The sequence below is a fragment of the Natrix helvetica genome (genome assembly GCF_964273705.1).
Source record: "Natrix helvetica genome assembly, chromosome: 2".
Taxonomy (NCBI): Eukaryota; Metazoa; Chordata; class Lepidosauria; order Squamata; family Natricidae; genus Natrix; species Natrix helvetica.
In genome coordinates this window covers 175,801,197-175,828,984 of record NC_138552.1, presented here as the reverse complement: position 1 = coordinate 175,828,984, position 27,788 = coordinate 175,801,197, and the positions used below count along the sequence as shown (strand labels likewise).

General features: G+C 37.3%; 2 protein-coding genes across 4 annotated transcripts in view; one reads left to right on the top strand and one right to left on the bottom strand.

Moving 5' to 3' along the window:
- Nucleotides 1-1,374: 1,374 nt before the first annotated feature.
- Nucleotides 1,375-26,623, top strand: LOC309388468 (gamma-aminobutyric acid receptor subunit rho-1). Its single transcript, XM_081945807.1, has 10 exons — nt 1,375-1,448; nt 9,582-9,635; nt 11,119-11,225; nt 12,990-13,057; nt 14,020-14,243; nt 16,646-16,728; nt 17,258-17,398; nt 21,388-21,540; nt 23,457-23,653; nt 24,069-26,623. Exons 3-10 carry the CDS (start codon nt 11,207-11,209, stop codon nt 24,357-24,359), a joined length of 1,176 nt encoding a protein of 391 aa, XP_081801933.1. The 5' UTR covers nt 1,375-1,448; nt 9,582-9,635; nt 11,119-11,206; the 3' UTR covers nt 24,360-26,623.
- The window catches only part of PM20D2 (peptidase M20 domain containing 2), a 39,296-nt gene continuing 30,205 nt past the window's right edge, over nt 18,698-27,788 (bottom strand). Inside the window, exons 9-11 of one of the 3 annotated variants that reach the window (XR_014174781.1) lie at nt 24,010-24,165; nt 23,476-23,608; nt 18,698-21,522 (exon numbers count right to left, since the gene is read on the bottom strand). The gene's annotated coding sequence lies outside the window, so the exon portion shown is untranslated. The remainder of the gene's footprint in view (nt 21,523-23,475; nt 23,609-24,009; nt 24,166-27,788) is intronic. The other 2 variants (XR_014174783.1, XR_014174782.1) reach the window with 2 other exon arrangements.

The following is a 27,788-nucleotide window of genomic DNA, read 5'->3' as shown; positions in this document are numbered from 1 at the left end:
TGATGAAAATGAAGGAGGCCCACTCAGGGATGGGCCCCCCTGAAAGCTTAACCCTCCCTAACAAACCTGAATCCAAATAGCAAGTCATTTATTTTATAAATTGGCAAATGTTGGCATTATTACTACTGTGATTAAAGGTAAAAGTTCCCCTCGCGCATATGTGTTAATCGTTCCCGACTCTAGGGGGCAGTGCTCATCTCTGTTTCAAAGTCAAAGAGCTAGCGCTGTCCGAAGATGTCTCTGTGGTCATGTGGCCAGCATGACTAAACACCGAAGGCACACAGAACGCTGTTACCTTCCCACCAAAGGTGGTTCCTATTTTTCTACTTGCATTTTTTAACATGCTTTTGAACTGCTAGGTTGGCAGAAGCTGGGACAAGTAACGGGCGCTCATTCCGTTAGACGGCGCTAGGAATTCGAACCGCCAAACTGCTGATCTTTCTGATCGACAAGCTCAGCGTCTTAGCCACTGAGACACCGCGTCCCTACTACTATGATTACTACTGCTATTGAAGGACTCTTCAACCCCAAGATTTATTCCAATTCTCGGATGTATTTTCCACTGGACTCTTTTGCACAGTTGAGAACAACAAGCTACTACAACAGCTTACTAATGTTTCCCTCTCTAGGAATGGGATGGCATTGGACCTTCATATAACTTTACTGTTTTCACAGGATGTATTTGAACACCCCTGCAGGCCTCTAAACAGCTTTAGCACACAACTAATAACAGGATACCCAGAAACAAGTATCAAGTGCCACCAGAAAACAGAGCCGGGGGAATCAAACATTTCTCAACGCCAAGATGCCAAGCTACAAGGATGAGGCACTGGCCTAGGATAGAACTCAAAACGACTGTTTGTTAAAATTAGTGCTGGTATTTAAAGGCCTCTCAACAGGTGCCCCTGTTGCCATTGGATCCTCTCTTGCTGGATAAAGAGCTCTGCCAAATCCTTTTGTACAATGCTGACTCTCCTGAGGGATCCTTTTAAAAGCCATTTCCTAAAATACCTTAAATGCTTCATTTTAGACCAATTTTTAACACAACCCTTTTCAAGCGAAGGAATTCTTATCTGCAGATTCGGGAATTCTGCATGGTTTGAAAATCCCTGCCACTGACGTAGGAGGATTTATAGATTTAGTGCAAATTGCTTTCTCCACTGTCCAGATTAAACATTGTGGGATGCCTTTTTTTCCCTCCTGCCAGTAAACATCTTCCCAATAACGAACAGACGGATCATGTTTTAAAAAGATAAAACGAACCTTCATTTTGCTTTCTTCTTCTTCTGTTTATTTTGTGGAATAATTCTGGATGCAAGAACAACAGCTATTATGTTGATGATTTATAAAATGCAAGCAAGCGTCTTCTTGCTGTTTTGTGGATGGGTTTTATTTGGAGAATGCAAAGCTAATGGAAAAGAAATCCATGAAGTCTATAAAAAGGGCAGGTGAGTGAAAACCCCAAAGATGAAAAGTGATGCAGTTTTCAAGAGAATATACAGCCCAGATTTAAGACATCCAAACATCTATCTCTTGTTTGTACTAAACTATTTATTGTAAAAGTATGTCCCTTTTTGATGTGACGAGTTTATAATCAACACACTAAATAAATATAAATCAGTTTAATTTCACATGAACAGTATGAGGAAGGAAATCAGGAGAGATTATTAGATAGCAACAAATCAACCATTTAATTTGATGCAATTAGAAAAAATTAGACTAAATGAGAAACTAACGCACCTTTTTTCTGTCAGTTTAATATTTTGAATACATTTTTCAATCCATTAACACTCACACCAAGTGAAAATGTCTCTTGCGTCAAATATCCATGACATCCAGACAACTTATACATATATAAGATGAATTATATGAATTATATAATGTATAATTTATTACAATTATTTAACATTTCATTATCATAGAATATATTAAAATTATAACATAATTTGAATTTTAAAAGATTTGAACAAATTACTTCTATATTCCTGATCTAGATTTGCTTCTTTTTCTACCAAGGACATATTGTTTCCTTGAGTTTTTAATATCAATTTTCTGTTGAGGATCTTAGTAAAAACCAAGGGGTTCCATTTTGCATGAGTTCAGTATGTCAAATATTATGGTTCATAATATTGCCATAAAAACTATAAGAAATATAGTAAATAAGATTGTGTTAATTACAAGGCAAACTCTACTAAACTCTGTGGAACTATAGAATTTGTACCATCTTTATGTGCTATAAGGTGTCCATTATACTTGGAAATTATTTTAATTAAAAGGACATTTACTGTGAATTTTCCAATTTAGTATTTTTCTTTAGGCAGATCAAAATTTTGTTTGTGCAAAGAGATTTAGTGTAGTGAATGTATTAGCATTAATTGCTTGAATTTTTAGATAAGTTAACTTCAGGAAGTTTCAGAAAGATAACCCCCTTCCCCCTTCCTGTCCTCTCAGAATTTTGCATCCAACACAGTCTCCCTGAAGAATTCTACTTAAAGGGAACAAGGAATAAGCTACCTGCCATGTAAAAAAGCACCAAGGGATTGTTGTTGAAGTTCCTGATTTTTTTTATTTGTCTGAGTCAGTTCAAAATAGGAATCAGTAGAGGGTTTGTTTCCTCCTGACGTTTTGAAGAAACATTATTTTATGAAGTGAAATTCAACATGAAATGTTATTTTAAAGAAATATACCCTCCATCTCCTGACTTTGGAAACTTTTCACATTATCCTAAAACAGCCTCTTCCAACTTAGTATAATATATCTCCAACTGTATTATACTAAAGCAACAACAACCAGGTGCTGGCTGGGAATTCTGTGAAGTGTCATCTGCCATATCTTGGAGATGCCAGGTTGGGACTCATCTGTCTGGAGAGTACTGCCTGCCAAATCAAGTTCTTAAAAGCAAAAGTGAACTGAAGATGACTGTAAAGAAGCTGGCAAAATAAGTTCTTCGGGATCTTTATCACTTAATTTTTAAGCTGTTCCTGAAAATGCTCATGGAAATAGAAAGGCCAATTTAAGGGGAGTGCAGTGTATGTAGCTGTAGGCTGAGGAGTAGCAGGTTGAAGCAAGCTGTGAGCCGGCAGTGTGCAGCAGCTGCCAAAAAAGCCAACACAGTTCTAGGCTGCATCAACAGAGGGATAGAATCAAGATCTCGTGAAGTGTTAATACCACTTTATAATGCCTTGGTAAGGCCACACTTGGAATACTGCATTCAGTTCTGGTCGCCATGATGTAGAAAAGATGCGGAGACTCTAGAAAGAGTGCAGAGAAGAACAACAAAGATGATTAGGGGACTGGACACTAAAACATATGAAGAACGGTTGCAGGAACTGGGTATGACTAGTTTAATGAAAAGAAGGACTAGAGGAGACATGATAGCAGCGCTCCAATATCTCAGGGGTTGCCACAAGAAGGAGTCAAGCTATTCTCCAAAGCACCTGAGGGTAGAACAAGAAGCAATGGGTGGAAACTAATCAAGGAGAGAAGCAACTTAGAACTAAGGAGAAAATTCCTGACCGTTAGAATAATTAATCAGTGGAACAACTTGCCTCCAGAAGTTGTGAATGCCCCAACACTGGACATTTTAAAGAAGATGTTGGATAACCATTTGTCTGAAGTGGTGTAGGGTTTCCTGCCTAAACAGGGGGTTGGACTAGAAGACTTCCATGGTCCCTTCCAACTCTGTTATTCTATTCTGTTGTGTTCTATTCTATTCTATAGGTGCCTGAAGGTACAGATATGCCTTCCTGTGTCCATCATTATGTACCTGAGAGCAGAGTGTTTACCTGAGGCCAATGAGGTTTTCAAGCAGGCTACCCTATCTATCAGCTAACGCAGCTCCATGTTAGGCAAGATATTTATCAATCTAAGAAGGCTTTCAGGGAACCAAGTCTTCTTACAAAATAATATTGCTCGATCTTGGCCAATGAGGCTATTCTCCTAAGGTGTATTTTGTAGTGTGGTGACTTGTGCAACCTATGTTTCTTTAAGACACATATTCAGTTTTTTGTTCAGATACTGTGAATATTCCAGTTTAAATATTTCAGCATCTCAATTTTCGGGAATTCTTATGTAATATTAATCTAGGTTTGGGAGGGGGAGGGATTCCAAACTTCGTGTTACATTGGGCCTCCAAATTCTTTAAACCAGCCCTGGCAATTAAGATGTCTTAATTGTCAGCATTGTTTTGTCATGGGAATTAACATTTATTTCTATTTAAAACTGCACACCCTGCAAAAATGAAGCTCCCAGGGGTATAGAAATGCCAATACTCTGCTGGCTGAAAATCAGGGTCAGAAAGTAGTCATCAACCTCATCTCCAGGAAATTCACTTCTAAGAATGAACAAATCACCCCAGGATGTTTGGATTGGCCCATGCTATGGAAACACATGTTCTGGGACAGATGGCCTTGTCTGGTGCTTAGCTTATTTTCTTATATGTGGTCTCATAGCATCACCCAATCAGTGATCCTGTATCAGTGTTTCTTAACCTTGGCAACTTAAAGACATTTGGACTTCAACTCCCAGAATTCTCCAGCCAGCCAAGTTGGCAGAGGAATTCTGGGAGTTAAAGTCCTCAGGTCTTAAAGTTGCCAAGGTTGAGAAACACTGCAATCATTGATACAGAGTGGTTTTATACTGGCTCTGATGGTTAGAGTATAGTATATCAATGTATAAACGGTGTCTGGACTCAGGAAGCAGAGATTTTTCTATATTTTAGGTCCCTAATCTTCTGAGTTCATAAGCCTCCATTGGTCAATGCCTCTTCAGAATCATTGTGAGGCTGCTTCCTTCCCAAGACTGGATCTCTGTCCATATGGCCAGTGACTCATTTCAGCCATTGAAATAATAAATACATTTAAGCCAGGGGTGGATCCTTCAGCTATGCCTGTAAAGTTTTCTTCTGTTATAGTCATTCTGCACAGATGCCTGAATGGCTGTTTGCCTCTTAGCACTGTTTATAAAGGTTAGGGGGAAGGCAAATTAAAAGGCAGAAAAAGGAATGGGGGAGATGAAAGTAGTTTGGAATATGGAGGCAAAGAGCCTTACCTGTCTCAACTAATCTTTTCTTTTTTACTTATAATCTTACTTTCTTACTGGTGCAGAACATTCCTTCAACCTGCATTCTGCAAGCTGCATTTCAAAAGAGGATTCGCATGTAATTGGACTTTAATGGAACTGCATACTGGCACTGAATAGCTTGTCTTTTGTCCTTAAGACCACTTTCATACTAAGAATTAATGAGATTTTGTGTCAGCTGTAAGGCAGGATATACGTAAAATGTATTTTTCCTCCTCCTCATCTTCTGAGATATGGATAAGCTTGCAAGTCCTGAATCTTCTCTTGAAAATAGCAAGCACACCTGAAAGCTTTCACTTAGTCATAGTTTGCCCTTTTCAATCAAAACTATGAGCTAGCTTTAGTGCAAACCATGATATTAAACTATGGTTTAAGATTGCTTGAATATCTCGCTCCCCCATGCTGTGAACCATGTTTTCCAAACTAGATGACACTGAGAATTATAGTTAATTGTAGGTTCCTTATTAAGCCAAGATCTTAGAGCAACATATCATTGACCTTCTGTGAGTTCAGAAGTTAGGAAAGATTAGTCTGATTAATACCTGGAATGGAAGCCACTAAGGTATTTCTGGATGATAGACTAGATTAGGAAAGTGGGGAAAAATCCAAGAAGGCAGTGGCAAAAAATCTTTATTTTGTTGCCCAGAGAAACTCATGAATGTATCAGTACTTTCATGTTTTATTTTCATTAGGTGGAAATCATTGTCCCAGCAAGCACTCATAAATTACATAACATAAATTTTATCTTCAAACTGGCATTCTAAAATGCTTAAAAATGTGGGGTCCTTGGTGCTGTCTGAGCTTGGATGTTTTCTTGCAAATGTTTCATTACCCAAACTAGGTAACAGCATCAGTGCTAGCAAGGATTGGCTTTTGCTCTCCTTTTATATTCAAACAAGCTAATAGTGAACAGCCCAACCAAATAACTTCCAAAACCACTCCTACTAACACCGACTGGGCAAATCACTAGAGTATAAAATGAGAGCAAACCCCACTCCCACTAACACTGATCACGTTATCTAGTTCGGGTAATAAAATGTCTGGAAGGAAACAACCAAGCTGAGAGAGCAACAAGGACCCCTCGTTTCAACCCTAAGCTACAAATATTCTTTATGGGGTATAAACATGTATACCCTTTGTAAGCAGATTCAGACATTTAGCATAACCAACATAATTTTTAGCCTTCATTTTATAGCAGCGCTTCTCAAATTCCTAGTCAGAATCAGAGCTACTTTCGATCGGCTAATTTTGTTATGGGAAAACTGCAAGAGAGCCTGTTATAAAAGTGAGTTAAGGGCTTGGCACAAACTGCTGAAAGAAGAACTTGGGGACCGAAGTGTTTCCTTGTTCCCTACATACAGGCTGACCAAGTTTGCCAAAGAGAGGGAATTGAAGGATGGGGTGGGATATTGAGGGGTGGGTGGGAGGGGAAGAAACAGAATTTCCTGCTGCCACAAAGCAGATACACTTCTTTCCTCTGCTGCCATGGGAATCCTACTATGACCCAGATTTCATCTATTTATATCTCTCATTTTATTATCTGTTTTCATCCTCCCCTTCACATCCAGCTGTCATTTCTACTAAACTACTATTGTCTAAGCCCTTTGGTTTTCATACAATGAGCTCAATAATCTACCATAAGCAATGGAAGAATGAATATCGATGATCTTTTCCTTCTTGCTGCCTCTATATCCCATAGGAAGAGCCTTTTCAAGAGGAAAGGAACCGGTAGATGCAAAATGCCAAGGATGTTTGGGCGGAGGACACTGCCCAAACATCCTTGGCATTTTGCATCTACCGATTCCTTTCCTCTTGAAAAGGCCCTTCCTATGGGATATAGAGAATGAAGTTTTTTAGGTCCTTACTCCTTGAAGGATGTGTTGAAGGCCAACAGGAAATCAAAATGAATGGGGCTGGCACTAAAATAAAACATTATTTGATGTTTTAAAACCAATGCAATGGATTTGATGTGATAAACCAAATGAAAGGTGGGATATGCAATCCAGTGATGAGGAAGATTTGGATTCGTATCTTCTCTTCCATGATCGAGCAGAGGAGTATGAAAAGGAGATCCAATTTTCACTAAATCCCTGCCTCTCTGCAGCTGGCATTTTTTGCAATCTTAAGATTCTCTCAATTCCCCACATAGATTTTTGGAGGATCCAAGAAGTTGATCCTCAAAAGTCACCCCCATCTTCTATTAGCAAGAGTAGAATCTTTGCTATACCAGCTGAGCCATCTAATCCAGATTAATAGTGAACCATCAATGGAAAACTAGGAAAGTTCGAAATACAATATGGGAATTGATATCACAAGTTAAATCGATGGATGGATGGATGGATGGATGGATGGATGGATGGATACATAGATAGATAGAGATAGATAAGATTTTTTAAATTTTATCTTGCACAAACGTACAAAATAACAGGTATAAGTATAAACATGGACATGAACAAGAGAAATGAGTACAAATAAATGGGGACAGTAGGACAGGGAGGGAAGGCATTCTGGTGCGCTTATGCACGCCCTCTTTACGGACCTCTTAGGAATCGGGTGAGGTCCACGGTAGACAGTTTAATGTGGAAGCTGTGGGGGTTATAGGATGTAACAACGGAGTCAGGTAGAGCATTCCAGGTATTAACCACTCTGTTGCTGAAGTCATATTTTCTGCAATCTGATTTAGAGCAGTTTACCTTGAATTTGTATCTATTATTTGCCCAAGTATTATTAAGGGTGAAGATGAAGAAGTCGTTGACAGGTAGGACGTTGTACAATTTTGTGTACTATGCTTAGGTCAGACTGTAGGCAGCGTAGTTCCAGGTTGTCCGAGCCCAAATTTTCAAGCCTGGTGGCATAAGGAATTCTATTACGAGCAGAGGAGTGGAGTACTCTTCTTGTGAAATTCTTCGGAACCTACTCAATTGTTTTAATGTCTGATATACAGTGTGGAGCTGTATTCGAGAATTGCTCTGGCAAAGGTTTTGTATGCCCTAGTTAGCAGTACAATGTTACCGGAGAAGAAGCATCGCAAAATTAGGTTAACAACTCTTAATGCCTTTTTGGCAATGCTGTTACAGTGAGCTCTGGGGCTTAGATCATTTGAGATGTGTACTCCTAGGTCCTTGACAGAGTGAGGGTTGTCTACTAGGTCATATCTGCCCAGCTTGTATTTGATGTTTTGATTTTTGTTGTCAATGTGTAGGACAGAGCATTTGTTAGATGAGTTTTGGAGTTGCCAATTGTGCGACCATTCTGATACATAGTCAAAGTCACTTTTTGGGTAGTAGCATTATCAGTGGTGTTAAAGATAGATAGATAGATAGATAGATAGATAGATAGATAGATAGATAGATAGATAGATAGATAGATAGATAGACAGACAGACAGACAGACAGACAGACAGACAGACAGACAGACAGACAGACAGACTCAAGAATTCAGCATCAGTGTTAACTATCCCTCAAAGTGGCCTGCAAAACTTGTAATCAAGTTAATAGCCATAGTATAATGAAACTTAGAATGTGACTTTTGTTGTGGGGGAGATGGGGATAAGCAGAGTTATGCAGGGTGTCATTATTACTATGCAAAACACATATTGGGTCTGAGTGGTGGGAAGGATTCAGATGTTCACCTCTGAGTTCATGTCCCCTACTTTCTAAAAATACGTATGCTTTCTACCTTTTAGGTAATTGGTGAGCAGCAACGGGAAAGATCTAGATCAGTGGTTCTCAATCTGTGGGTCGGGACCCCTTTGGGGGGTCGAATGACCCTTTCACAGGGGTCGCCTAAAACCATGAGAAAACACATATTTTTGATGGTCTTAGGAACCGAGACACCAATTTTATGGTTGGGGATCACCACAACATGAAAAACTGCATTAAAGGGTCACAGCATTGGGAAGGTTGCGAACCACTGATCTAGATCAAGGCCATCCTGACGTAGGCTTTCAGGTTCATATAACAAGAGGAGCAATCTGGTAGTAAATTACAAAGTTTTCCTAGAGTTCCCCAGAGTGACCAGATTGTGTTTTGTTTGTCAGTCGTGCTATTGACATAGCGTTTGCAAGTTATGAATTATGGTTGAGTACAGGAGTTCATAAATGGACTCAGTTATCCTTTCCCCAATCTTGAATAATGTCATTTTCATTAGAAAAAACAACAACCAAGATTTGGTTGTTTTGCACATGCATCTCAGCAGCAGCAGTCCCAAATTGGATCCTTGATTCACAAACAAAATATTACAAATGTCCTTTATACCTAGGATATGCCCAAATAACCACCTTGGGGAATTAATTACCTCCAGTTTACAAGGCTTGGAATGTTGTACACATTTGATACTGCCAAGTCTGTCCTTGCTTGGGCTTAAATTACACTGGGGTTGATTCATAAACTATGCTTTGTCTCTTGCCTTGACATGTTGATTAGGTTTAAAGCATACATTCAGTTTTATGAAAGTTTCTAAAAATTGTGTTACTGTTGTTGTTGTTCCTTTTGGTTTTATAGCCAGCCACAAAGACAGAGAAGAGAAACACATGGAGCAACACACAAGCAAGGCAGGTATGCAACTAAAATTGTGATAAATTGAAAATTGAAATTCTTATAGGTTCTTTCCTTTCTTATCCCCACATATAAAAAAGAAACTGGTAGAATGGTTTTGCTATTTTAAATTCTGGATTTGACAGTTTGATTGGAGGGAATGAGATGGGTTTTGTTAGGTGGCAATACTACATGTGTTATTTTACTAATTTCAAAACTTAGTAAATTATATTCCTGCAGCATCTGATGGGAGAGTTCCATTTCATTCTTCCTCTAAGACCTGGTCGGCCATTCTCAAACAAGAGAATGGGTCTGTGTCCTTCAGATGTTGTTCTCCAACTCACATTAGTTGTTAACATTTGGAGGTTCCCAGTTTTCTAACCCCTTCATGGGATGAACTATTTTCCTTATTAGAATAAAAATTTAAAATATGGATTGATTTCACAACTGTGCTAATTCAGGAGATGGAGAACTAACATATTGGGAAGCTCCTAGGCCCGTGATGGCGAACCTATGGCACACATGCGCGTGCTGGCCAGCTGACTTCGGCCTTCTTTTGAGGCCATTTTTCGCCCTCCGGAGGCTTCCCTGAAGCTCCTAGGCCTGTGATGGCAAACCTATGGCACACATGCGCGTGCTGGCCAGCTGACTTCGGCCTTCTTTTGAGGCCATTTTTCGCCCTCCGGAGGCTTCCCTGAAGCTCCTAGGCCCATGATGGCAAACCTATGGCACACATGCGCGTGCTGGCCAGCTGACTTCGGCCTTCTTTTGAGGCCATTTTTCGCCCTCCGGAGGCTTCCCTGAAGCCTCCGGAGCGCAAAAAACCAGCCCTACGGGCAAACCAGAAATTCAGGAACAGACTTCCAGTTTGCTCTTAGGGCTGGTTTTAGCCCTCTGGAGTCTTCAGGTGTCACGCACTGGCCACACGCATGCCCAGTTTAGTAAAGGAGGGGGAGTAATCACATGATGCTGCCGTGACAACACAAGTTTGATACCCCTGTTCTAAGTACTTGGAGTGCCCTCAGATACTTGACTTTTGTAGTACTTGGCTACTATACTCCCAGCTCTGTTGAGTTCTTAAAACATTCAAATCTTTTTTTTTTACTACAGTTAGATTTTATATTATGCAATAGTTCTTTAATAGTTTCCCTTAATCAAATTGTTGCAAAATTACCTTAGAAAGTATTTACAAATGCCATTTGTTCCTGTCTCTCACGTGCTATTGTTTGGTATCTCATTTACCATGATTTCATTTTTATCACTTACCCACATGTGGCTCACACATATTAAAGAATTATCTGATACACCCAGTCTTTTCAGTAAACTCAGGGACTCTATCACAGAATCTGCAGAAAATCCTCATTTATGAATATTTATGGATATTGTTCATCAGCATAAATATGAAAAACATATTCCTACCCTTCTGATATGTGCTGATTTCTTGGGGCCCCAACTCCTACACTAAGGAATAATTTGTTGTATTTGTTGTCTCCCTGCCATGTAGCCCTATACTTAAACGAAGTCCCGATATCACCAAATCACCACTGATAAAGTCAGAACAACTTCTCAAAATAGATGACCATGACTTCAGCATGCGGCCAGGCTTTGGAGGTATGATGGAGGTTCTCCTGATATTACATTTTTTCCTTCATTGCTTCTTGAAAAAACATTGCATTGATTTTGCACGAAAATGAATAGGGAGAATCACTGTATTCTATGAAATGTACAGTAAATGTTTGCTTAAATAGGGGACAGCTTTTTCCTGATGTAGTTTTTCAGATTGTAGGTTTTTTCCCCAATCAATTTTGGAAGAGATTATTGTATCTTGGATGCATCCTTTTTCAACCTGGTGTCCTTGATATACTTTAAATTGCAGTCTTTAGGGGTACAACGATTGCTATTAGTTGCAGGACAGACAGAAATGTTGGATTAGTTGTTTTGCTCACTGCATCCTGCTACTGAGAAATTTACTAATGGAATTTCTGCCTGTTGTTAAGCTGCAAAAACTGGGTGGTATTAATATGAGGGTGGTATGGCAGGGATTTTGGGGAAATGTTTAACATCTACCTGAAGACATTGGGTGAGGCCATTTCCCAGCATGGAGTTAAAAATGATTAGTATACTACTAATAATCCCCAACCATTCATTCAGTGACTATTCAAAGTTATAACAGCACTGAATGAAAAGGACTTACGACCAGTCCTTAGAGTTCTGATCATTGAAATGTTCTGAGGTCATCTGTTCATGATCCAGGTGCTTGGTGCCCCGCTAATGATTACGATGTCACAGTGAACTGTCATGATTGCAATTTCTGAAATTTCTTGCTGGTCCTCGCAAGCAAAATCAATGGGAAAGCAAGCAGTAAGTTTGAAGTTTTGGTCACATGAGGTCCTCATTTAAATTCACATGGAGTCCTCACTGAATAACAGCAACTGGGACTACTAGACCTGACATCAACAAGCAACATGGTCATGTGACACTGTTATTTGTGACATTGCTTATCAACCTCAATTCCAACCCTAATTGCTATTATTGAATACTGATGATATTAAATTGTACTGAGGACATGCATGCACTCCTTAGCCAGACCTCTCAGGGAAAAAAGCTGCAGTAGTGTGAGTGATTTACAGGAACATCTTGTGATTTTTCCTTGCCAGCTTCCCCACTGACTTTGTGAAATCCGCAAGGAAGATCACAAATGGCCATTACCTGACCACGAAATACTGCAACTGTCATAAGTGTCTTCCAGTAGCCAAGTATCTAGATTGTGATCTGTGGGGTGATAGGAGACCGTGAGTTCTAGCCTCGCCTAAGACATGAAAGCCAGCTGAGTCATTTTGGGCCAGTCACTCTCTTTCAGTCCAACCTGTCTCACAGATCTATTGTTGTGGAGAAAATAGAAACAAAAGTATTATTTATTTCTAAAGTAAAAACGGTGGGATAAAATCCGGGATGAAATCAACTTACCTTTGCTATTGGTTCGCAAATGTGAGCACATGCCTTCCACACATGCGCAGAGCGTAAAAAATGGAATGTGATGATGTCCGGGCGGGTGGGCGGAGTTTCCCACCACACCGCTACCAGTTCACCCGAACTGGATAGAACCAGCTGAATTGCACCACTGGATAAAATCCAATAAATAAAAGCATTTCAGAAATAATTGCTGCACAAGCGGTAGTTAATTAACAACTACCTGTCCTGTGATATCTATTTTTGATGTTATTGGTTTTGGTTCCTAATTATGTTTTCCATCAAGAGTCTCAAACTGTGAGTGAAAGACCTTCAAAATTCTGTAAAAATAAAAAGGCACTGCTTTTTTTTCTTTTTGAATATCTATCCTAATGGTTGACATAAATATCCTCTATGTTTATCCAGGCCCTTCAATTCCTGTTGGAGTTGATGTACAAGTTGAAAGTCTGGACAGCATTTCAGAGGTTGATATGGTAAGTATCCATTTTATGATTCAAAATGCAAATGGATAGTTAGAATATTATTCATTTTGTTGTTTATGAATATACCCCCGGATTCCCTGGACTCTTAAGACATTTATTGAGATCAGCATTGTCTAGAGTACTCAAGGAGTTATTTTTGCACATTCATATGTACATTTACAAAAGTAATTCAGATAGGGTCTCCTGTATCATAAATTTATCCCAGTCCCATAAATGCTCATGAAATTCAATATAAAGTTAGCAATATTGGACCCAGAAGTATGCACTTAGATGCTCCAGTATCACCCTAAAGCTTTATGCAACTCCCTAAAGTTTCATGCAATTGTAATTATTAATAGCAAAGAAGAGGTTAATTATTATAAACATGGCTGGATAATAGTTGTATCAACAATATTTAATTTTCAATAAATATAACTAAAATGGAATCCAACTTAGGTTTTGTTTGAACCTAATGCTTTTTGCAATGCCATTCAAATGCTACTCATAAACGTTGGCTGAACCTGAACATAATAGAAAACATTCGTAAGTATTATACTCCTTTGAGCACTTTTATAATCAGGGGAATTCCCACCAGAACTTCCTAGGAGCTGCTAAGTGTCACTTAGGAGCACTAATTCTGCTTCCATACAGGGGATGTATTTATTGTAGGGTTAATGTAAGATAATGCAGATGTTGAAACCTGCATTATCAAAGTGGCTTCTGTTTTAGTTTTTATGTTTTTTTAAAATTACAAATAATTACCATTCAATCAAATATTTTAAGAGAATTTTTCTCATTTTAAGGTAGATGAGAATTTTTAAATCTTTTTTTCTGTTTACTCCATTAATTGCTTAAACACTTAGGTTTTTTGTATTTTTAGTATTTGCCACATGTGATTAAATAATATTTATGGGAGAAAAGGTAAGATTGACAGTGAAGATGTCTTTCTTCCATTTTTAAAAAATCTTAATTAGGATTTCACCATGACGCTTTACCTGAGACATTACTGGAAAGATGAAAGATTGTCATTTCCAAGTACCAATAACCAAAGTATGACCTTTGATGGCAGACTTGTGAAAAAGATCTGGGTGCCTGACATGTTCTTTGTCCATTCAAAGCGTTCCTTTATCCATGACACAACAACAGATAATGTCATGCTTCGAGTACAACCAGATGGGCAAGTACTTTACAGCTTGAGGTAAGATGTAATCATAATAATAATTGGTCAAAGAAGCAGAAAAAAAAGTAGATCATATACTCAGCTCATGCAAGAAGATTAAACACATTGATAATAAACAATGACATAGTAGCAAAATGATTCAGTGGAACATCTGTTAAAATTATCATCTGTCAGTAAAGAAAATTGGTGGGAACATCTAGTTGAAAAGGTAAAAAATGAGCTAGTTAAAATAATGTGGGATTTCTGAATTCAAACTGATAAAATCTTGGTACATAAGACACTAGATTTAACTATGGTTGAAAGGAAGAAAATATAGATAATTGATGTGGCAAGATCAGGGGATAATGGAATAGAAGCCAAAGAACTGAGAATATCATAAACTATCAAGATCTGAAAAGTGAAGCTCAACATTTATGGCATAAACCAGTAGTGGTAGTCCCAATGGTTATTGGCACATTGGATGCCATATCAATATATCTTGCATGTCATTTAGAAAATACGCTCATTGACAAAATTTCCATCCATCGGTTACAAAAGGCCATATCTCTTGAATCGGCACATTTACTACACTGATACATTACAACATCCTAGACTCTTGGGAAGAACTCAATGTATACAAAGACCAACATCAACTAAAGAAATGACAAGTGTGATTTCACATTCTTGTGTATATAATCATAATTTAAACTTGTATGCTAACTGACTCTCAGTTACTGTTGATAGATTACAACAATCAAAAAAATTATAATCAAATTAATTTATTAAAAATTATCCTTCAAATTGCTGCTGTTATAAATTTAAAAATACTGATAAAATGGGATGCATCAGAAGCAATTACTGATTATAATTAAAGGAAAACACTTAAATGTGGCTTACTAACACAGCATGGAGCAAAATTCTTTAATATTTGACATATAGAAAGGTATTCATGAACAGTGGACTCAGAAGTTAATTTTAAGAATATCTGCCATCATAGAGTAAGTGTAAATAAAGTTATGGAAAAGGATCAAGTTCTACTGGACAAGACTGAAATTTGAATTGGATTTAAAAAAGACTGGCTACAAGAATGTTCCAGAAAAAGACAATATACTAGCTGTATGAATGAAACCAGCTGATGTTTTAATACTCAAAAGGGACATACAAATAACAAACCAGAAGAGTGACTTGGATAATTTTCCTACATTGGATTTACAAAGCAGGTCTGTTGAAGCGTTGGAAGACTTTGTAAAAAGGAACAAAGGAAAAAGGAAATCAAATCAAGTTATGGGACATTATTTGAAGGAACTAAGGATCAAGATTGTTAAATATAAAGGGAAGGAATATAAAAGTGGTTTATTTGATCATAGTTAAAATTGATATTGTTATTTCTGGTAACCATTAATGGACTTTGCTGTCCAGGACTGGATGACAAGGTTTTAAGGATTTGTTTATAGGTAAGAGATGAGGAGCGTTATACCTTATTGGAAGATGATAAGTTGTTAAATTATTTCTATTTGTTGTGTTGAAGGGGGAGTTCTTTAAATATTTCTTTTCTCCTTATATTCTCTCCCCCCCTATTTTTTATATTCTCTTTTTCTTTTTTCTGCACTCTATCTTTTATTTTTATTCTTTGAATTTTTTGTAGTTTCCACTAGTTTTTATTTATATAATTATAATTCTTAATTAAAAAAATTTTAAATAAAGTGCTATAGATGAGATCGCCTGACGGCATAGGGTGAGGTAGAGCTCTAGATCCCTCAGGCCAATCAAATGATGCTGTGGATGTTCTTTCTCAAGACGGGGTGGCTGTGGATTTCAAGGGCCCATGTTTTTCCATATCCTTGGTTATGAACGATGTTGCAGTCTTATGAAGAGAATTGTTATGCAGTCCAGGGATCCTCCTGGACTCGTGACTCCTTTTTAAAGATTAATTAGTAGTTGTGGCTGGAAAGGCTTTTGCATTTTCACTTTGTGAGCCAGTTGCTTCCTCTATATTGGAAACATTGTTCATGGTCACTCATACCTTAGCGTGAATGTAATAATCTAAAGCAGATTATTACCATGTGTTCTAAATGTGTCTGCCTTTGAAGATCATCTGGTTCAAATGTGGTGCCACTGTGCATATTGGCACATCTCATCCATGCTACACCTCTGCCCTGTAAACAGCATATCTTTACTCAGGAGCAAGTTCCATTACTTAATCTGAGTTTATTCAATATTTATACTACTACTGTGGATATTGCAGTTCTGGGTATACATCTTATTGAAAATATGGAAAATATAGTAATGGAAATTACTATAATTAAGCATGAACAGAATGGCATTTTATTATGCAGCACCCCATTAAAACTTGTTAAAAATGGAATGTGAATCTAACCTGCGTTATTCCTCTTCTCCCATTTCTCATTTCAACACATTAAATATACTTTCTGTGTTCTTAGGGTCACTGTAACAGCAATGTGTAACATGGATTTCAGTCGTTTTCCCCTTGACACACAGACATGTTCTCTGGAAATTGAAAGCTGTAAGTAAACAAGTACTTAAAAACCACACATTGATTTCTTAAAACTGACTTCTAAGTAGGGTTGCATGTTATTTTCCCGAAGATGTTCTAATACTGTAACTGATGTTGTTTGCAGATTCAGCCTCCTTCTTCTTAGTCCCTAAGGATCTGTGTCTAGACTGAGTTAGCTATTTCACATAAAACTGACCAACTGTGGTAGCTGTCCAATGGTAGCTGTCCAATTTCAGTGGTAGCTGTGCAATTTCACATTTAGGAAATGTTTCCAGCTTTTTGTTATGCCGCTGTCAATGATATTGGAGGGGTATAACTTGCTCCTCATCATTAAGAGTGTTGACTGGACTACAATTGCATTGGGAAGAACTGCTAGCATGTTCGTAATAACAAAAACTAAATTATGATGTATATAAAATAGATTGAAAGTTGAAATATAAGACATTACTCTATGGGTACCAGGCTGCTGAGGACTGGATTGAGGTCTGTGCTGTATGTTACCTGGATTCATTGCCATAAATATTTCCTTCCTCTGTAGATGCTTATACTGAAGATGATCTCATGCTGTACTGGAAGAATGGGAACGAATCCTTGAAAACAGATGATAGAATATCATTATCTCAGTTCCTTATACAAGAGTTCCACACCACCACCAAACTTGCTTTTTATAGCAGCACAGGTAAGTTTGCTTGGATCGCAAAGGATATTTCTTCATACTTTTACAATGGGAATTAATTCTTTTTCTTTCCTACGAAAGCTCAGCAGGTAAATTCCAAACGCAGGCTTGAATTGCACATCTCTATCTGCAGTGTTATAACTTGGTGTTCATTGGATTTGTAGCAGGGGGAGGAAGAAGGCCTATCTGTCTGTTACGAATACCCACTCCATCTGGCCAGACCTCTTTGGGATCTTCACCCCCTGCAGGTGTTCTCCTATCACCCCCAGAAAGAGTGACACCAGAGGTGGGTTCCTACTGGTTTGGAACGTTTTGGCCGAATAAGTAATAACTTGGCGGTCTGGATTGCTGGAACCAGTAGCAACCCAGGCCTGCCACGTCCCTGAACGGTTCTCCTATGGCACCGCCATCTTGATTTTCGGTTCTGTGCATATGCAGAACAATTTTCATTGCAGAAATGTATTTTTCTCTTTTTAACGTTTTACACATGCTCAGACATTTTTAGATCCAAATGCACACGCGTGCCACATTTTTTGTGCGCCAAACCGGCAGCAACACCCCCCCATGCCATCTCTACTTAAACAGGCAGATGTATGTTATACACAACATTATACATATTTTAAAATTCATCAGGTATTAAATTTCAACCATACATTATCTCATAAAAAATCTCTTTCAAGTTATAATTCAATGTAAATTTCAATCTTTACTCCACATATGCTTGCATTGATCAAGCATTATGTTATATCCAAAGTTGTTTGCTCATTTAATCATACATTCTTTGATGTAATTATCTTCTATATTCATTTTCAATAATACATCTTAGCATAACATGGTCATGGTCAGGGTTAGTATATAAATCCACTTCAACTTCAGATTATTCATTCATAAAATTCTATCAACTGAGCATAAGCAAACTATTGTTAAATATAACCATCCTTTTCCAGTTCTTTTCTGGAAAGGTTTAGTTTAGTATAGGTTCTATTTCAGAATAAGTCAATAAATCAGAATAGGTCAACTAAGTTTGTGTAACTATCACTTCTCTTCTAAGAAAGGTTTCTTGGGGTGACACACATAGAGGAATATTTGTAGTCAGTCTTATTTTATACCTAACCCGAGCCCTCAATATGGGGCATCTAGAAAAATTATCTTTAAAATCTATATTAACCTCAACTTTATCATACCATAAATAGCTGTACCACCCAAATTTCAAATTTCAAATCATGTTCTTCTAACTCCAGTAAACCCTTATTCATCAATCACCCAATCTTTCAGCCATAGAAAACAACAAACAACAAAATACAAATTCAAATCAGGTAATCCCCCTTTATTTAGTATCTTTGATTCTTGTTTTTAAGTATATTTGATACTTGTTTTTTTGCCCGGCTATGCAAAGTCCATATTTCTCAAAACTTTAAACATAAGTGTCCAATTCAAATTGTCAAAAGCTTTCTCTCTATCTGCAAAAATCAAGGCCACTTGCTTCTCATTTTGCTGTAGAAAATGCTGTATTACATCCAATACATTTCTCATGTGATTTCTTAATTATCTTTTGGATAAAAATCTATATTCATCAGCATGAATGAAATCCTGTAAAAAAAATTAGTTTATCAGCCAATATTCTTGCGAATATTTAATAACCGTTTTTCAGCAACTACATCAGTCTATAATTCTTCGTTGTGGTGAGACATTGTCCTTCCTTTGGCAATATCGGTTCTTTCCAGGATTCTGGCATAGCAGATTCTTGCAAAATGGAATTCATCACACCATCACAGAGGTATAAAAGTTGATCATCAAAGCATTTATAATGAGTTCACAACCTATCCACACCTGGTACTTTCCCACTTTTAATCTTTTTTTAAAATAGCTTTTGATGTTTCAAACTTTGTTCATAATTTGCTACTGGGGTTGTGAAAGTTTTGGTAGACTGTTTTTTGAAATGAATACTCACATTATCTGTTAGTACTGTGGTGGCGAACCTATGGCACATGTGTCACAGGTGGCACACAGAGCCCTCTCTGGAAGCATGTGAGCCTTTGCCCAGCTCAGCTCCACCATACGTGTGTGCCTCTCGGCAACCAGCTGATTTTCGGGTCTCTGCCATGCATGCGTAGGGGGCGGGGTGCATGTGGGAGAATTGCACATGCATATGCGGGGGTCATGTGGACATGTGCAGGGGAGGGGGAATTCAGGGTGAGTATGTGGCGCCCCCCCCATGGCCCATTTTTCCTCTCAGGAGGCTGCAGGGAGGTCTACTAGGCCCAAAATGGTGTGCGTGGGAGTGCGGCGCCCCCACCCGCAGCCCAATTTTGCTCCCAGGAGACTGCAGGGAGGCCTACTAGCTCCAAAATGGGGTGGGGTGGGGGGGTCAGGGATGCATGCTTAGGGGGTAGGGGGAGTGCGGAGGTCATGTTCACATGTGCAGGGGGCGGGGTACACAGGTGTGGTTGTGTGCGTGCAACAACTAAAAGGTTAGCCATCACTGTGTTAGTACAATCTTGCTTTACTGGATCTTTAATATTGTTTTCTTTTCTCTCTCCTTTGTCAGTTCATATGCCAACCATTTCCCTAGTTTATCTGCAAATTCAAAGTTCTTTTATTTCATATAGTTTAGTTAGGTCTCTATTTCTCTTATAATTATTACAAATAATTGTGGAAGTAAGAATTTAATTTGATATAAAATAACAGAGTCTATTTGTACTTTCTGTAAATCCTCCTGTTTTTTAAAAAATTATTTTGTATCTAGGGATTTCTTTGTTTAGCTTATGACTATATTGAATGAAATAATTTCTCATTACAGCTTCACTGGCATCCAAGACAGTCATTAAATCCAAATTATAATTTAAAAAATAATTTAACTTCTTTTTACAGTTTTCACAATTCTTTTTTTTTGTAATAGTACTTCATTTAATCTCCATCTAAAAGTTGTAAATTTTTCTCTTAAGAGTTAAGATTACTGGATTATGATCAGAAAAACCTCTAGGAAAAATATCTACCATAACTATCTAATTAGCCAATTTTTTGAAACTCATATGATTTCAATTCCTGAGAAAGTTCTAGGCTTTTCTGAAAAGAAAGTATATTATCTAGAATTTACATTCTTTTATTTTCAAGAATCTGTTTTTGCCAAATTGTCCATCAGGCCAAAAAGGACTTTTGTAACATTATTTTACAGGTTTTACTAAGAAAGAATATTTAAGGTATATAATCCAAGAAGATTATGTGATTTAAATATTCACAAATAAAATATTTCCTTGGCAAGATTAATGTTGCATTCAAGAATGGCTTTGTAATTGTTCATCAGTTCGTAAAAGTGGTGTGCTGAAAGATATAATAACTTGGTAAAATGACAACCCAGATTGTTGGGGGCAATATGCTGACTCTGTCTAGAGAGTGCTGTAAAGCACTGTGAAGCGGTATATAATTCTCGGTGCTATTGCTATTGTCTGAAGAAATGTTTCAGTCTTATGAATTCTAAAAATGTTCACATAGAAAGGCTAGAGAGAAGAAGGAACAGAAGTCATTCTCGTACAAATAGAACTGTTAATGGAATTTAGTAGGAGTAGAGCATTTCTATTTGCCAAAATGTCACTTTCCACCTGTTCCAGTGTGAGTGAGGGTATTTTGACAGCAGGAAGTGTCAAACCAATTGCAACATTTGCTTCACAGAGATAGAGAATGTGGAGACATTTTTTGTCTTTCATGATGGGAGAAAAAAACAGATCTATTTGCAGCAGACTATTTGATTTCATTAAACTTGGGTAAACCTGTCTGTTTTCCTCAATTTTTAAAAAAATATCTAAACTGAATCCACAGGAATTCTAAATATTATTTGCATGTTTGTATTCTTAAAGTGAAAAGTGCCCCTTTTTGGTGATAATTCTAAAGCACAGTACTATGAAAATAAATACTGTAAGAGTTCCATGTTATTTACGTAGTTATTATCATTGGTAGTCTTCATTGTGATCTGGTTCTCCCTCTTCCTCTTGCAGGTTGGTACAACCGTCTCTTCATCAACTTCACATTAAGACGACATATCTTCTTCTTCTTGCTTCAGACCTATTTCCCTGCCACTCTGATGGTCATGTTGTCTTGGGTTTCTTTCTGGATAGACCGCCGTGCTGTGCCTGCAAGAGTTCCCTTAGGTAAGTCATGGAATCTATCTTTTTTATTTACAACAGCTACAATCTAGGACAGAGTGTATTGACAAGTAAACTCAGTTGTAATGTTTTTATTTCCTCTTCTTCCCCTAGGAAGTCTTAGCTAGCTTATAGATAAAAAGCAGATGGGAGCTGATGACAGATAGATAGATGGAGATAGATAGATAGATAGATAGATAGATAGATAGATAGATAGATAGGCACAAAAGGCACCACAGACAGAATCAGCAAGATCCTCCACAAACACAACATCAAGACAGCATTCTACACAAACCGAAAAATATCCACCATCCTGAGAAACCCCAAAGACAAAATAGAGTTAGAAAATCAAGGAGTATATGAAATCCCATGCACCACCTGCCCCACCACATACATCGGACAAACCAACAGAAGAATAAAGGCACGCATTGAAGAACACAAAAACTCAGTCAGAAAGGAGGAACCAACTTCTTCCCTGGTCCAACACCTCAAAGCCACAGGACATGATATAGACTTTAAAAAGACCAGAACTATTGCCAAAATTGAACACTTTAACAACAGAATAATCAGAGAAGCTATTGAGATAGAAAAACGACCATACAGCATGAATAAACGAGATGATACCTCCCGCCTACCAGCCATTTGGAAACCCGCCCTCACTGACAAACGAGTCCCTAACACTAAGAATGATACCAGACTCACACTCACGAAAACCACACAGGATGTCACTATCACACATCCACGCAAAAAGCAAGCCCAAACCCACACCGATAATGACCACAAACCAGAAGCCCGACCACAAACCAGAAGCCAGACCACAGCTGCATTATTAGCCACTTTAAACCCCTCCAATCCATACATGAAGCAAACTGATGCCCACCACGGAGATGTGGCACGACCACAAACGCGAAGCCAAACAACAGCAACGCAGCTCACCAGCTCAAATCCCTCTGCAACTCAGACTAACACAAGCACAACCAGGCCCCCACCCAAACAGAACACGCCCCCATCCAATCAGAGCACAGCCAAACTCCCATCCAATCAGAGCACAGCCAAGCCCCCTACCAATCAGAATACACCTCCACCCAATCAGAATGCAGCCAAGCTCCCACCCAATCAGCACAAACCCCCACTGGCAGTTAAAAAGAGGAACCGGCTGAGATCTCACATTGCTCCTGGAAGCACCAAGCCAGAAGCACCAAGCCGGAAGCAGCAGCCTGAAGATGATGAATGAGACTTCATCGAAACGTCGTGAAGATACTTCCAATTCTACGCGGGAGAAAACCCGAACAACCAAAGACATAGATGATAGATAGATAGATAGATAGATAGATAGATAGATAGATAGATGATAGATAGATAGATAGATAGATAGATAGATAGATAGATAGATAGATAGATAGATAGAAAGAAAGAGAGAGATATGGATACACAGTTGGACAGATAATCACAGTGACTAAAACTATGTAGAGGGAATTATAAATTAATTGTTATTTGAAAACAATACTAAGTCCAATGAGTTTTATCAGAGTTAAGTTTGCTTTAGACTGCAAATGTGAGAGTCCATTTCAACATTTACTCAAAAATAAATCTTGCTGTTTTCAACAATGTTACTTCCGCCACCAAAGTGTGGCTAGGATGGCAATCCTAGCCTAGTTCTGTGCCCCAAAAGCAGAATTAACTATCTTTAAGGCAATCTATTCATCAGTCTGGGCAATACTGGGTAGGGTGTATACAAACAGGCTTTTAGTTTACCCTAAAAAGGGACAGAAACACAAATAAAGATGCCAGGCCATCAGTATAAATAAGACTAACTTATTTAAATCAAAATGTGCTTTTCTTTTTTAAAAAGCTGGCTCTTTAGTAAGTAAATGCATTATTTAAAAATGAGTATCTTCAATTGGAAATTGTAATGTCCTTAGGTATCACGACGGTACTGACCATGTCTACCATCATCACTGGTGTCAATGCCTCCATGCCTCGAGTTTCCTACATCAAAGCTGTGGACATTTACCTCTGGGTCAGTTTTGTGTTTGTCTTCCTCTCAGTATTAGAGTATGCTGCAGTGAATTACCTGACCACGGTGCAAGAGAGAAAAGAAAGGAAGCAATGTGAGAAGGTAAATGTTACTCTCATAAGGAACTAGGGGGGAACAACTGAGACATTAATGTGAATCCTTGTTGCTCTCTGACCTTGGTTGTTTCTTTGCAGACATTTCATTATCCAACTAGATAACATCATCAGTGCTAGAAAGGAGTGGAGTTCTAGCACTGACGATATATCCTAGTCGGGTAATAAAACTTCTGCAAGAAAACAACAATGCTCAGAGAGCACCAAGGATCCCACAATTCAACCCTAACCTTCAAATATTCTGTAACTTTGGTAAGATATTACTATAGATGCATAAAATATTTTTAAATAATCTAAATATTTAAATTTAAAACAAAGTAATGTATAATTATGGCAGGAACTGACCTTAACCAATAGATGTAGTTATGTCGATTTGAATGTCATTCCTTCTCTTTCCTCTGCAGTTTTCTGGTGGTGCTGCAATCCCACAGCCAAAGCAAATGACAGGGATGGAAGGCAGCTACAGTGATGGAGAAGTAAATGAATTAGGGCAATATGTGTCTGAAAATGGAGGCAAAGAAGACAGAATGATGGTCCAGTTGGGTCTTGGATCAGAAGGAAATTCAAGTAGGAGGAAAATCCAGAGATATAGCAGCATGAGAATCGACACTCATGCCATTGACAAGTATTCTAGAATAATATTTCCAGGATCATACATTTTATTTAATTTGATATACTGGTCCATTTTTTCATAGTTATTTTTTCTGTAGCTATTTTTTATGTGCTTGCAACAACATCATGCAAGAATTATCAAGTAAATTTGAAAGTGGAAACTGAATGTTCTTTGTTCTTACTGATAAAGTTTGGTACTCTAATATGAATATCACTTAAGTAGCTCTCCTGTTCATTTTCTTGTTATTTCAATGGGAAATAGCAAAGAGAAGAGAAAAGCCTACCTTTTGCAAAGCGGATTCTTTGAACAGTGTTTGCATTTTAAAAGACTTGTACTAAATTATTACTAAAGGACAAAAGAAGGCAAGAAGATACTTTTAAAGTTCTCCTTTGAAATTTCTGATTATGGCATTTTTATTTCAGCTACAGAAATGGACTATATTTTAAATTTTTGTTTTCATTTGTAAATATATTATGTGCCATTAAGTCAGTATTGATTCTTAACCACCATATAGGTACCAGGACGATCTATCTCCAATCTGGCCCATCAGATCTTCAAATAATGTACCCATTGCCAGTTTGAGTCTATTCACTTTGCTGCTGGTTGTCCTCTTTTTCTCTGTTTTCTTACATTTCCCAAAATTATTGACCTCAAAATGTGAGCTTGGTGATTTTTGTTTTCAATAGGAAGTTTGCGTTGATTTGTTCTATGATCAATTTGTTTTCTGGCTACTTACCGTATTCTCAGAAGTCATCTCCAACACAAGGTTCAAAAGCATCGATATTATTATTTTTTAACTCATAAATTAAAAATCTCTTTGTAGATAAATTACAAATGTAGATACTCTACAGCTACTCTACAAGATTTAATAATCTTAAAAGAAGTGTAAATGTTAAGCTTGTATTTATTTTGCTTAGAATTTTCTGCCTTAGTAAAGAAAATATTTTTGATACTTTGATACAGTACTTTGAAGAAAACAGAATACCTACAAGTATTATGACATGTTAGAAAAACATTTTATGAAGGTCATTTAATGAATTATCAATACTGCTGGTGCCTAAATTGAATGAGGTGGGTTTTTTTTGTTTAAATCAACGAATCTGACATTTTAAAGGAGACAGATATATATATTAAAAAATGGCATCAGCTTTGTGGATTACTCTGATGCATCTTATGGGATTATTGTAAGCAGTATCACAGATGACATGTTCTACTTAATTGAATCCTTTTTTTTACTACAATGCCCTATGGCAAGGGTGATGAACCTGTGACCATATAAATGCTGAAGTACATTTCCCAACTTTCTCGAGGACTGGGATTGTTGGGAGCTGTGATCCACTGGCACATGGAATGTCATAATTCCCTATTTCTGATTCCCAGAAATTTGTCAGCTTAACTATACAGTAGGTCATGAATATTTAAAACACTGTAATAGAGTTATATATTCGGATTCTAGCAGAAGGGTTCCTTCTATGAATATGAAGTTTTTGAGCAACAATGGAGGCAACAGCGATAGGGTGGCAGAGATCATTGTTGCACTGGACAACATTTTTCCAACTAAAGAAGCAGCTGTTTAATCTCCAAGCTTTCCATTGGATATATCACATGACCTTAAATATAAAGAAATATTGTTTACATGTTAATTAAAAGTTAAAGTGATGAATTGAATTTTATGTAAGCATTAAAACAGAAGCTAGTATTTTCTTCTAACCAATTTTCAAATAAATAAAGGTTTTTATTCAGATATCACAATCCTTATGTTTCAAATCCAGGTGGGTTTTGAAACATTAAAAAAACACTTTAGTTTTTTGTTTTTTTGTTTTTTGCTCGAAGACCTATTAAAAGTTTAAGAGCAATAATTGTGATCATAAGGTAATTAGCACTTTGGAAGAGCTAGAGCCAAGCAGGTGAATGGTTCCCAATTTAGACTTAAATTTCACCTGTAGAAATGGCAGAAGCATCATAAGGACATGAACATACACAAAATGTCTATACATGTCTGCATAGGCATTTAATAAAATAAATCCAGAAGATGATTTCTATATTAGATGCAATCCTGTAAGAATCTTCAACCCTTCAGAGATAAGTAAAGAACAATAAAACCTAGCAGATTTATGCAAAATTATTAATTGAAAATATAATGTTGTTGGCAAAGAAATTTAATTATCTAAATGCAAAATTTCCACTTGTTTAATTTCCATAACTCTGACTTGTACCCACAGACCTGGCAGGTAAGTTTTTTAAAAAAAACAAAAATATTTGTGCAAAGATCAGAATTTACTCTCTCACATTTCTTTTTCTACTAAGAGCTTTGCTTGTCTGAAAGCTTGGTACAAAAATTATATTTACTGCAGTCATTGCCATAATGTTTTAGTTATCTCCAAGGGCTATCTATGTAGTTCTGACACTGAAGATAAATCAAAATATAAACTAGATACATCAACAAAAGAGAATATTTTAGCTCAGGGTTGAATTGTGGAATCTATTATCATTTTCTTGCAGATGTTTCATTACCCAATGAAGAATGAAAATGTAGTTTTGCACTTCAGTGACTTTCATTAGCCTTTCAGACAAACAGAAATATGATGCTCAAATGAAACTGAATTAACACGACTTATCAGCAGGCTGAATGAATGTATGGTTCAGAGCAACTGAACCAATATTGAATAGGAATTAATTTCAGGAATATCATAGAAAACATTCCCCGAATCAGTGGAACTCCTTTATTTTAAAAACAAATCAAATGGATTCAAATTGCCTGGGCTGTTTAAACCCATGGGAAACAGTGTCCAACATCTGGAATAAGAAACATTATTTTCCTGATTTAGTAGCAAAACCTGTTTATATTAACTTCAATGAAATTGTATTTTTCTGAGCAATATATTTATTAGATGTTACCTGAAGTCATTGACACTTATCCAATTGTAGAAAAAAAAACAATTCAAGTCTTTAATAAATAGTTTTTTAAAAAGCATCTCAAGGATTGTAAAAACATTCCTAATACACATGCTTTCTTATCTCCAACAAATAAGTGAATTATGAGTCAAGTAATTTTTAATTCCTAGAAACCATATAGATTTTTATGTATAATTTTTATTGAAAAAATTTACATAGATAAAAGATATACATGAAAATATATATAGAAAAGTTAAAAAGTGAAAAAAGCAATAAAGAAAAAAAACTAAAGAAGCAACTTCTGAGTAGCAGTTACAAATAAAGTTATCCTTCTTCCATTTTTCATATCTTATTAGAGCAGGGGTGTTAAAGTCGCGACCTGTGGGCCAAATGTGTCATGCACTGGCCGCACCCACCCCCATTTTAGCAAAGGGGGGAAATTGTGATACATCACGTGATGACATGTCATCACAAGTTTGACATCCCTGCATTACAGAGACCCCTTCTGTCCCATATCCAACCCCCTTTTCAATTAATAAGCCCAAAAATCACCATTTCACTTTCAGTATTTCTCCATTGTTGGGTAAACATAGATTTTTCTCCATGATGATCTGTC

What these genes read in the sequence shown, in the direction of transcription:
- LOC309388468 (XM_081945807.1), top strand. An exon ending in TTCTCTGGAAATTGAAAGCT is followed by an intron (nt 16,729 to 17,257) that starts GTAAGTAAACAA and finishes CTTCCTCTGTAG; the next exon opens with ATGCTTATACTGAAGATGAT. An exon ending in GCCTGCAAGAGTTCCCTTAG is followed by an intron (nt 21,541 to 23,456) that starts GTAAGTCATGGA and finishes TAATGTCCTTAG; the next exon opens with GTATCACGACGGTACTGACC.